General features: G+C 38.8%; 1 protein-coding gene and 1 long non-coding RNA gene across 2 annotated transcripts in view; both read right to left on the bottom strand.

Moving 5' to 3' along the window:
- Positions 1-12,636, bottom strand: part of LOC131220157 (receptor-like protein 15) — a 53,924-nt gene that overhangs the window by 15,744 nt on the left and 25,544 nt on the right. Inside the window, exon 4 of the mRNA XM_058215123.1 lies at positions 2,381-2,455. Coding sequence (XP_058071106.1) covers positions 2,381-2,455 — 75 coding nt within the window. The remainder of the gene's footprint in view (positions 1-2,380; positions 2,456-12,636) is intronic.
- On the bottom strand, positions 12,024-12,470 carry LOC131221514 (uncharacterized). Its single transcript, XR_009159373.1, has 2 exons — positions 12,282-12,470; positions 12,024-12,241 (listed from the first exon to the last, which is right to left on the bottom strand). It is a non-coding gene; the product is annotated as an uncharacterized LOC131221514 (long non-coding RNA).

The raw sequence follows: 12,636 nt of genomic DNA, 5'->3' as shown, positions 1-12,636 counted from the left end.
GTGGATGTTACTAACAAGCTAACTGAATATATATATATATCTATATAGATACATAGATATATATATATATATATATATATATATATATATATATATATATATATATATATATATATATATATATATATATTTTCATCATTTCATTAGGAAGATTATATAATAAGAGTAATATTAGGTTCATGACACATCTCAACTGAAAGCAATAATTGTACAATATGTTTTAAATTAGTATATTTCTTTCATGTAAACTCTAAATGCATGTGTATAGTCTAATATACTATAACACTCCAAATTTTTCGGTACTTGGGTGTTACCTTGAAGATCTAAATTAGTTTGCACTTGCATGGGAACACACGTGACTCACCTTAAGCATCATCCTCTACTAGTCCTCAATCAATCCATCTCGACTGTTTAGTGCAATATTCATTCATATATCAAGTCATCTGACTGTTGATTCTCGAAGACAAACAATTATTTCATCTCAAAATTGACATTCATCCTTAGAAACTCACTATGTTGTTAGGATCACAATGGCAATAAAAGTCTAAATCTTGCCTTATTAGAAAGATTTAACCATACTTTATCAATTCGGGGTCTTAGATCACTAAATCCACTATTGGTTGGATCCAAAGTGTCCAACTTAAAGGTCCGCCACCTGATCATCACACTCAGACCATCGGGCCGCTAACCATACCATGAACCTTCATTTAGACAAACCATAAGACCCTTAGGGACCTTGCATGTCAGATGTAAACATGATCTGACCATCGGATTGACGGGAATCCACAAATCGGGACCTAAATCATTAGGTTAACCATTCGTCCACTCATCAATCCACTCATCAATGCACCATCAATCAAAACATAGTGGGACTTAATCAACCAGCCTTTAAAATTCAACTAGAAAACCCTATCTAGACGATTATTGTATAACTATGACTGGTAGAAGCAGGTTGATCAAAGTTGGAAGCCATCCGACCATCAAATTATCTAAATTTGACACTTACATTGAACTTCATTATATATGGCCCACACGGACTTTTTTGATCGGCCACACATCTGATCCCTTACACTAACTAACCTTGCTAAACGGATGGATAGACTGGATTTATCGAAATGCCTCCGTGGGTCCCACAAATCACTACTCGAACATGAAATTGTTAAGCAGGGCCCACCTAAGTCATGGATATGCATTGTTCTCTGGATTGGGCCATAATACAGGCCGAAAAAACAGATGAACGGAGTGGATATCCAATCACTATTTAGGAGAATTTTAATGGTGGATATCCAATCACTATTGTTTTCCTGTGGTGTGGTCCACCTGAGATTTATAACTCTCTAATATTTTTTATATAAATTCCTAAAATGATCAGTAAAAATGGATGAACAGAATGGATGAAACATATACATCATGGTGGGGCCCACAAAGCACGATCACGAGCCACGGGCTGGTGGCAGGGGTAGTAGCCAATCCGTTTCCTCATATTAGTCACATGTCGCTAAATAAGCTAACAAAATAGACGGAAAAGGTGAATTTCACGAAAACTACCAGCAAAGGCTTTCCTAGGAAATCCACGTCCCGTGTAACCTTTGGTTACAAGGCGAGGTATATCTGCCAATCCTTGTTTACAAGGAGCCGGAGCAGCCCAAAGCTCTGTAGGCCCATCATTTTGGCCATCTAACATCTACTCCGTCCATCAGTTTCGCAAGGTCAGGATAAGAAGTAATTCCAAAAATGTGGCAGATCCAAAATTCAAGTGAGCCACACCACAGAAAACAACGAGAATGGAAACACAGACCATTGAAACCTTCCTGAGGCCATGTTGATCCCTTATATTCCATTCAGCCCGTTCATAAGGTGACTTCAATTAGGATGTAGGAAAAACAATAATATCATTCTCATCCAAAACTTCTATGGGCCCCAAGGAATTTGACGGTAGGTGTTAAATCCCCAAGCGTTTCTTGTAGCATGGCCCACCCTAGTTTTGGATCTGTCTCACTTTTGAGCTCACATACAAGGGAGTGGATTCCAGACGGATATGTGGTGGGCCCCACATAGTTTTGGGTTACAAAGGAACATGTAAGAAGGTTGCACGCACCTCGTGTCCTGCTTATAACACATCTTCATTAAGGACAACGAGAGCAAAAATCATCACTAGGAGGGTAAAATATTATCAAAATCCTCCGTGGAAAGGTACAATCATCATTTTCAAAGTTAAAGATTATTATCACACAAAGATGTAATATATTTTCCTACTAGTGGTGGCAATAGTTATGTCATGAAAAGCATAGCAGAATGAGAATTTTCAAATGCCATTTTGAGGTGCTTGTGAAAGACACTCAAATCCAGCATCTATTAGAAAAGATCCAAGTGCTCTTACCTTGCAGAAATAGGGAACCATTGAGTTGATTATATCCCAAATCCAAAACCTCTAGTTTGCTCAAGTTGGCCAATTCTATCAAGATTAAAACAATTTTAAAAAATAACATTAGAGTAGGAATTTGGAGAAGTGACGCATGATTACTAAATAAAGTTCAAAATATTATCTAAACTAATATTATCAATCTTGGCTTAATTTCTTTAAAGTTAATCAACTTACCTTTTGACAGGAAGAAATCTTCCAAATTATTCCATCTTAGATGAAGACTCTTGAGGGAGGAGAGTGCGCCCAATTATGGTAAGATGGTTTCATTGAATGAGTTATAGCTCAGGTCAAGGTGCTCTAGCTTGCTCAATCTCGACCATCTATTGAATCACACTGTTTTCAATGGCGCGGCCCACCTGAGATTTGGATCCACCTCATTTCTGGGCTCATGCCCTAAAATGATTTAGAAAAATGGATGGACTTCGTCGATACATCATGTATCTCCCATAGGACATCTGCAAAGATTTTTTCCTTTTTAAGAATATATATATATATATATATATATATATATATATATATATATATATATATATATATATATATATATATATATATATATATATATATATATTTTAATAACACCTGCTTACAAGTAGGTACTCATTTAATTCTTATGAAGGATCATTTTTATCATTTTAGGGAAAAATATTCTTTCAGCTAACTTTATAGAAAAGGGAAGGTATCAGCTTGACAATAACTTAACTAACGAGGTAGCATGGTGAAAACTTGATTAAAAAAATTTATTAAGATGTAAATGTCATGTTAATGAGATACTATTATATAAAAGGAAGATACTATTTTATAAAATTCCTTTTATTTTTTTACTGAGTAACTTCATGAGAAATGGCATGGACCAATAACAGGAGGCAACACCATAACGGACCGAGCCTTCAACACAAACAATGAGCACTTCCATGCACTTTTTTCATAGTCAAACCTGAGCTTTATAAACCTTATATTAAAAGGTTAGACCCTTAGTTGAAAATAACAAAAAGATATGTTCTTATTTAAAATTCCACGAAACAGCAAGCCTTTAGATGAAAAGCATGGAAAAGAAAATTGTATTTTTCGGAAAACCTGGTTTCAAGAAAGTGTGGGAAAGGAAATATTATTTCTATGTTTGCTTATCAACAACATTTCTCAAAAGAATTGAAGTTTGTTTTCGAATCATATATTTGGCAAAATAAAATTCTTTTTAGAAATTATTTTAGTATCATGTGGTGCCTATCTGTCCAGACATAGGATATACGGAATTAACAATTAATATTTCCTTTGTAATATGGAAATATTCCTTTAAGGGGCATCTAATGAACGGGTTAAATGGAATATACTAGACAAACCAATGTTCATCTTGTCCCCATGGTTTCTTGTTATCTGGCCCACCTAAGTTGTGGATTGAGCTTATTTTTGCCTAACACTATGGGGCAATCCGAATGGATGGAGTGGATTTGACATAGAGAATATGGTGGCCCAATGTGAAACTCAGTTAAAGAAAGTCATCTTGGATGCAAAAGTCAGATTCTTTGTATAATCCTAACCTTCCATTCTTGGATGCTTACTAAAATGAGATCATTGAATATTTTTCATTTTTAATTAGCTCAAGTGGTAGATTGAGTGAAGATACCGTTTCAGCGATTTGATGATTTCTATCAAAAGAGATAGATCTCATATCATGATCTGGTTGTTTTGAGTTTGCTAAACGGTTTTTCGATGCAGTAAGATGTTCATAAGAACTAGCGATAAGGGATTCGACTGAAGAATTGGAGGAAAGGAGTGAAGCTAGAATATGCGAAGAAATGCAAGGAGGTTTTGAGACCTCTGAAAAATGGACAAAATCATGTTCTTAGGAACACATACGACGATTCGTCACACTGAGGTCTTGGTATTGATTCCCTAGTGGGGGTGGCTAACAGTGGAGTGTGTACTGCCAGTGGATGTTACTAACAAGCTAACTGAATATATATATATATATATATATTTTTTTCATCATTTCATTAGGAAGATTATATAATAAGAGTAATATTAGGTTCATGACACATCTCAACTGAAACCAATAATTGTACAATTTGTTTTAAATTAGTATACTTCTTGCTTGTAAACTCTAAATGCATGTGTATAGTCTAATATACTGTAACACCCCGAATTTTTCGGTACTCGGGTGTTACCTTGAAGATTTAAATTAGTTTGCATGTGCATGAGCACGTGACTCGCCTCAAGCACCATCCTCTAGTGGTCCCCAATCAATCTATCTTGACTGTTTAGTGCAATCTTCATTCATATATATCTGACCGTTGATTCTTGAAGACACAATTATTGCATTCGAAATTGACATTCATCCTTAGAAACTCACCATGTTGCTAGGATCACAATGGCGATAAAAGTCTAAATCCTGCCTTATTAGAAAGATTTAACCATACGTTATCAATCCGGGGTCTTAGATCACTAGATCCACTATCCGTTGGATCCAAAGTGTCCAACTTAAAGGTCCGCCACCTGGTCATCACACTTAGACCATCAAGTCACTAACTATACCATGAACCTTCATCTAGACAAACCATAAGACCCTTAGGGACGTTGCATGTCAGATGTAAAGATGATTTGACCGTCGGATTGACGGGAATCCGCAATCGGGACCTAAATCATTAGGTTCACCATTCGTCCACTCATCAATGCACCATCAATCAAAACATAGTGGGACTTAATCAACCAACCTTTAAAACTCAACTGGAAAACCATATCTAGACGATTATTGGATACCTATGACTCGTAGAAGCGGGTTGATCAAAGTTAGAAGCCATCCGACCATCAGATTATCTAAATTTGACACTTACAATGAACTTCATTATATATGACCCACATGAACCTTTTTGATCAGCCACACATCTAATCCCTTACACTAACTAACCTTGCTAAATGGATGGATAGACTGGATTTATCGAAATGCCTCCGTGGGTCCCACAAATCACTACTCGAACATGAAATTGTTAAGCAGGGCCCACCTAAGTCATGGATATGCTTTATTCTCTGACTAGGCATAATACGAGCCGACAAAACAGATGAACGGAGTGGATCAGATCAAATACCATTGTGGACCTCACCGGAGAGTGGGTGTGCGTGTGGAATGTGTGCACTCGCTGTGCACGGGTCCAGGGAGCCCGGTCAAAATGGTTGACCTGAAATTTCTTTAAAAAGAGAGGATTTTCCTGACTCTCTTTTGTTTCCGCCCGCTCCTTGACGAACAGACCGCGTCTGTCTATTCTGATCAGTGGCCCACCTACACTGGCCATTTGGAAGATCTAAACCATCCATCATATTTGGAGCGTGGCTCTGACAAAAACCAAGCGTGTTCCGTAGGGATTTGTAATCGTACATAAACACAAATCTAGACGCATCTGGACTATGAAAAACCATGTTTCCAAAAATAGAAAACGCCTTACTGCTGCCGGGTTGGCGATCTGCGTGAGCTCCACTCTCTAAATCCTAGCCATCCATTTAGAAAGATCTCAGCCCTCCGTTTCACGCGGTTTAGGGCTTTCACTAGTAACAGAACCAAAACCACGCTGGTATTGCATTACCGGCCGCAGGCGAAGGACATTACAAAGCAACGCGATCCTAGCCTACTAGTCTCATCCGACGGCTCTGAGGGAGTTTATGACTCGATTTAAGATCAGAACGTTGAGTAGCAACGGGTCTCTCTCCCACTCCCTTGCCACAACTTGAAAACAGCCGTTTTCTCTTTCCGTTGAACCCACCAACCAAACCTTCTCAGAGCTTCAAGTTGAAGCATCCTCAAGCTCCTATGCATGGATCCCAACCAATCCTAACCCTTGTTCTGGAGAAAAAACCGCCCGATGGCAATCCACCATTAACAGCAGCTCATCTTCCTCGTTTGGAGCTGCACCGAGTCGTCGCAAGTTTGGGGTGAGGGCTGCTTGAGTCTGGACCTCATGAAAGTCCAGAGAGTGAGAGAGAGAAAGGTGAAGCAAGAAGAAAAGAAGAAGGATAGTAAGAAGCAAAGAAAGAAGATGGAGAGAGTCCGTGGGAGGGTGCTGTTGTGCTCACCGGCTTTACTCGATCGAGTCATGGTCTGAGTTAGGTCCGGATCAGGCCCGTGTTGGGGTTTTAGCAAAAGAAAAAGAAGGAAGGAAGAGAATAAGAAAGAGAAAGAGGGAGTAGGTGCGTTGCTGCACCAGCTGGAGCCAAGCCGAGTCGCTGGGTCGAGTCGTCTGAGTCGGGGCTGCTTTCCATCTGAATTGGGCATGAGTTTGGTCTGGTCCAGACTTTTGGGAAGTCTAGGGAGAGAAGAGAAGCAGGAAGAAAAGAGGGAGAAGAAGAAGAGAAGAAAGTGGAGGGAGAGTCACTGAGTCTACTCGGTTTGAGACCGAGTTAGACGACTCACTGCTGACTCATTGTGCTTGAATTGGGCCAATTTGTTGGGTAAGTTTTGGGCCTCGTAACCTCGCTGGACATGCCGGAGGCGAAGAGAGAGAGAGAGAGAGAGAGAGAGAGAGAGAGAGAGAGAGAGGAGCGAGAGTTGATACATGCTGCCGAGTTGACTTGGCTGAAACTCGCTGAGTCTAATCGAGTCGACTTGCTCAAATCTGGCTCAAGTTAGGTAAGCCATCTCATTCAATCATATTTTCTATTGTTGTTATTTTAATATCATTAGCCATTATTAGATTATTATTATTAATTAGTAATATAATTAATATTGTTATTACATTAATTAGAAATTACATCCAAAAATATGAACCCAGACCTAACTCTAGGATGAACCCCTAAAACTAAGTAATCCAGACCCTAGGTTATGAGCTTAACCCTAGATAGTGTGCAGAACATGGATCTAACCGTATCATTTGTAGTTCATGGTAGGATCTGACCCTAAGGGCTTACGCACCTCCTAGCGGCACTAGTAAGCGATTCAACACTTAAGGTGATGATTTCTTCCCCTTGAGTTTTCCATTTTCCAATTAGCCTAAGTGATAGTTTTTATTTTAATTTCGGTTGATAATTGATATCCTTATCTTATAATTACATGTGCTAGTTGTGGAATTGAATGCTATATTACATGCTCAATATTTATCATGTATATTTTCTCATGCTCATCTGGATTGCTTATGGAACTTAAACTTGTACATCAATCAGTGGGAAACCCCACTTATAAATGTACACCCATACTTGGGATGTAACTTGATTGATTGTGATTATAATGGACCTTCGATTTAGTGGTAACTTGAATGAAGGTTTAAATGAAATATTGATATGGGCCTACCATCCATGGGTTGTTGTGTCTAAGTGATTTTTGAGGATGGTCTTTTATCACATAGTTTTGATATTTGTCCTATGTGGCTTAGTTTTGATATTTGCCCTGTGTGGCTTAGTTTTGGTAATTGCCTTATATGGGTTCGATGTATTATTTTGTGCAACTATGCAATGGTAAGCCTCATATACTAAATTATGATTGGCCACTAGTCGATGAGCTTCCATTAAATATCTTAAGGTGGTAGCCTCATGAGCCGGGGATGGTGGTCAAAGGACACTATGTCCGAGCTGTTGGCCTACACTGGGTGATGAACGTCCCATAATGACCTTTGAGTTTTATTAAACTAGCTAGTTGTAAATGGAATAATAATGGTTGGGCAAATCATGCATTCATAGCATACGGGCGATGACTGGCCACTAATCGATGAACTTCCATTAAACATCGTAAGGTGGTAGCCTCATAAGCGGGGGATGGTGGTCATGGGACACTATGTCCGAGCTGTTGGCTTACGCTGGGTGATGAACATCCCGTAGTGACCTTTGAGTTTTATTAAACTGACTAGTTATAAATGGAATAATAACGGTTGGGCTAATCATGCATTCATAGCATACGAGCGATGATAGGTGGCTAATTATGGATGTTGTAGCACGTGCCCTTAGTCATGGTATCGTTTTGCTAGCTCCTAGACCATCGACTATTGACCCACCTTCGGTGAGTTTGACACTACGCATGTATTACGTACTTTCGCTGGTGATCGGCCACATGCATGGGTTTTGCCCAAAAGCCAACTGGATGAGCATCTCCAATTGATGTGCACTCATGCATCCATATATTTAATAAGACTGCATCGTGTATTGTTTTGTATGTTTTTTGTTTACAACTGTGCTTACCTAATGCGGATCTTTTTTTTGAAGTTTGTTAAAAAAATGCTTACCTAATGTGGCGATGTGTAATCTTAAGGGAAATTCACAATGAGCTGGCAACTCATTTATCAAATATATAACGGTACAAGTAGTACAAGTGGCTTAAATGATATGCATGTTCAGACTTGATGAGGAGCTGGGTATGATTGCTAGGGATGCATGGCTATATCTGCCAAGAGAAATTGCACGATCTTGTGGCTCAAGTTTATACGCGTTTTATTATTTCTCATATGTTAAATTGTGTAATTCTTTATTTGTTAGCATAGAGACATTGGTTTGTATAACTCATTATGAGCAGCCGCTCGTATATATATTCTGAATGTAATTGCAAATTTTTCTTTATGTTGATTTGTCCATCTTTCGATAAACTGCTAACTCTGAAAGAAAAAGAAAAAAGAAAAAAACCCTGAACTTGACCATCGTTAAAGGTTAACACTCGGGTTTTTGGAGGGCGAGTCACATACTCGGGTTCTGAAAACACGGGACGTTACATATACTCTGCTAGAGTATTAAATCTTTCTTCTGCACATGTGTATTGCCTATTGATAGTTCCACTAGGAGCATATCTATTGTCATTGTTCTGTGGCTCCCACCATGATGCATGTGTTTTATCCACCTCATCCATCCATTTTGCTAGGTCATTTAATGTTATGAGTCTAAAATGATGCAAGTTTAAATCTCAAGTAGACCACACCATAGGAATAGTGGTGATTGAACGCCCACCATTGCATACTTCTTGGGACCCACAAGAGTTTTGGATCAAGCTGATCATAATCGTGTTTTCCCTTCATTGAATGTCCTATTTACGGATTCTTATGGCACTGCTAGTGCATCAAAAATGGGGCTTACCATGAGATCTCAATGACATTCACTCCTCGAATCTATTTTGCTAGTTGAACTTAGGAAAAAATATCCCTTCGAATTTGAGGGGCTACAGTAATGTTTTTTTTCCATCCAAACATGTCACACCAAACTTAGGTAAAGTGAAAACACAAATATTAGCTTGATCAAAAACTTTCATGGTCCACAAGAAGTTTTTAACGGTCAAAATGATCACCGTTTCCTTTACCGTAGATATCAGTTTTGCAGGACCACAATAGCACAGGTTGTGACATGTGTTATAATAAATATTTTTAAAAAAAAAAATCTAAAAAAGGGAAAAAAATTCACTGTACCCGATTGCATGGTAACATAGGCTTGGTCACTTGTCCGTTTTCTGTGGGAACCACCATGATGTATTCATATAGTCCATTCATTTTTCTGGATCATTCTATGGCATGATCCCAAAAATAAGGTAGATGCAAATCCCAAGTGGGCCATAGAAAGCAGTAGTGATTAAAGGGCGACCATTAAAAACTTCCTAGGGACCACCTTAATGCCCACCATAATGTTCATTTTCCAGAAACATGTTGATTAGATTAATCGGACATAAAAGAAGGGAAAAAAAAATTAGATATAAGATTGATTCAAAACTGTTGTAGCTCACAAGAAGTTTTTAACGGTAAGCATCTATTGTCTCCTGTGGTGTGGTCCAACTAAATCTTTGATCTGCCTCATATTTAGGATCATGTCCTAAAATTATCTAAAAATGGATAGATGGTGTGGATTAAACACATACATCATAGTGGGTCCCACAAAGCACCATATACACTTCATGTTAAAGGCACCGCTTGGGTTTCTTTGCCCGACATGGATGGCCTGTTAACGTAGCACAAGAAGTTCATGTGGTTGGAAGTGATGTGGAGCCTATAGAGATTCCCATCACAAATCCACTCCGTCCATCAGTTTTGCAAGACCACAATAGCACAAGATTTTAAAAATTAGCATATCAAGACATATGGGCCACACCACATGATGTATGCATTGTATATTGGTGTGGTCCATTATGATGTATGCATTGTATATTGGTGTGGTCCATCCATTTTGCGAACTCCATTTAGGCCATGAACCCAAAAGTTAGGCAGGTCCTAATCTTAGGGTGGAACATAGAATATGAAAATGAAAAAGCAAAGCAGAATGACGTAGTGTATGTTATTGAGATGTCACGGTGGTCCCACAGGAAACAGGAGATTCACATGGCTTCAAATTCGGCGGGCAATCTAAAATCCTGTGGGGCTTTTCAAGTTTTATATGGAACCTCTACTCTATCAGGTTATCCTTGATGTTAGGACCTCAGGGCAAAAAATCTGCAGATACACAACTTTGGTGGGCCATATAACGGGGAACAATGGGGATGACACAACCATATGTTTGTGTGTGGGCTACCATGGCATTTATCTTTAATAAAAAAAACATTAATAGGTGTAACTCACAAAGATGAAGACACAAAATTCTAGGAAACTCAAGTGGGCAACACCATAAGAACTCCACCAGGTTTTAGGAGAAAATTTACATAAACCATTTTTGAGACCCAAAGGAGCTTTGTTCGGAAAATTTTTTGCATGTACAACGAAAATAAAGAGCTTCACCTAGTGGAAGTAGAGGATATATATATATATATATATATATATATGTGAATAGGTACTATGCTCTCAACCTCACCAGTCCGTCCCATGAGGTTGAGCTGTGTGGCCCCCACCGTGATGCGTTTCGAACATCTACCCCATCAGTCAGATGCACCATTCCATTGTGGGTCTAGGTCTTAAAAATCAAGTCAATCCGTGACTTGTGTGGGCCACACCACATACAGAAGTGGGGAAAGGCCGTGCACCATTAAAACATTTATAATCATTTTTTGGGCCCATCAAGATGTGTTTTGAAAATCCAGCCCATCCATTATGTGTGTCCCACTTGGATGAGGGTTCAGACCAAGTTTCAGCAGCATTCAAAACTCCAGTGGGCCCCAACAAGTGCTTTTATATGTTTTAACGGTGTCTTCACATAATTTTAGATGGTATGGCCCACCTGAGTTCCGTATACGGCTGATTTTCGGGATATCCCATAATTTAGAGGGGACCCATCAAATGCACAGTGTTAATGGTCGACACGCATCACGGTGGGGCCCACACAGCTCGACCTCATGGTAGCTTATCATGAGGTCGAGCGCATAGTACCTTTTCCATACATATATATATATATATATATATATATATATATATATATATATATATATTCATACATACATACATACATACATACATACATATATATATATATGGTCGACACGCATCACGGTGGGGCCCACACAGCTCGACCTCACGGTAGCTTATCATGAGGTCGAGCGCATAGTACCTTTTCCATACATATATATATATATATATATACACGGCGGACCACATAGAACTTGCTGTCTCTTACCTTGAATGGAACCGAGGTGACTAACAATTCCAAATGGACACATGTTGTCTTTCATTAGTCTTTATAACATAGCCCCGTAGGAATCCCTTGTAACACTAAGTGAGGCTCATCATGATTTCTATTTTTTTATTTTTTAATCTACTCATCCATTTTGATAGCTCATTTTAGGACATGAGCCCAAATACCAGGAAGATCCAAAGCTCAGGTAAGCCACACCTCATGATATAATGAAGATAGAAATACACACTGCTGAAGCCTTATCTTTTTAGGTGTCATAGAAGTTCTGGATCAGACTGACATTCTGTATTCTTTCTACATCCTAATCGAAATCACCTAACATTCTGTATTCTTTCTACATCCTAATCGAAATCACCTAACATTCTGTATTCTTTCTACATCCTGATCGGAATCACCTTATGAATAGGTTGATGGTATGTAAAGACTATGGTGAGCCCAAGAAGGTTTCAATGGCTGACATTTCCTTCCCCACTATTTTGTGAGGTTTGGCCTACTTGAATTTTAGATATCCATGTCCTAAAATGAATTAGTGAAATGTACGGATGAAGTGTAACACATATGTTACGATGAATGCCAAAGAGCTTGGGTGTAAGTAGAGCTTGGCAATCCTGACCCGATCCGACCAGATCCGACTCGATTTGAACCGATCCGAAGGCCTGGATTGGTGCGGATCGCGTAGGGTAGTCCAAATCCGAAAGCGTTTTAGGTCA

The sequence above is a fragment of the Magnolia sinica genome, chromosome 12 (genome assembly GCF_029962835.1).
Source record: "Magnolia sinica isolate HGM2019 chromosome 12, MsV1, whole genome shotgun sequence".
In the NCBI taxonomy this organism is placed as follows: Eukaryota; Viridiplantae; Streptophyta; class Magnoliopsida; order Magnoliales; family Magnoliaceae; genus Magnolia; species Magnolia sinica.
This window is presented reverse-complemented; position numbering and strand designations above follow the sequence as displayed.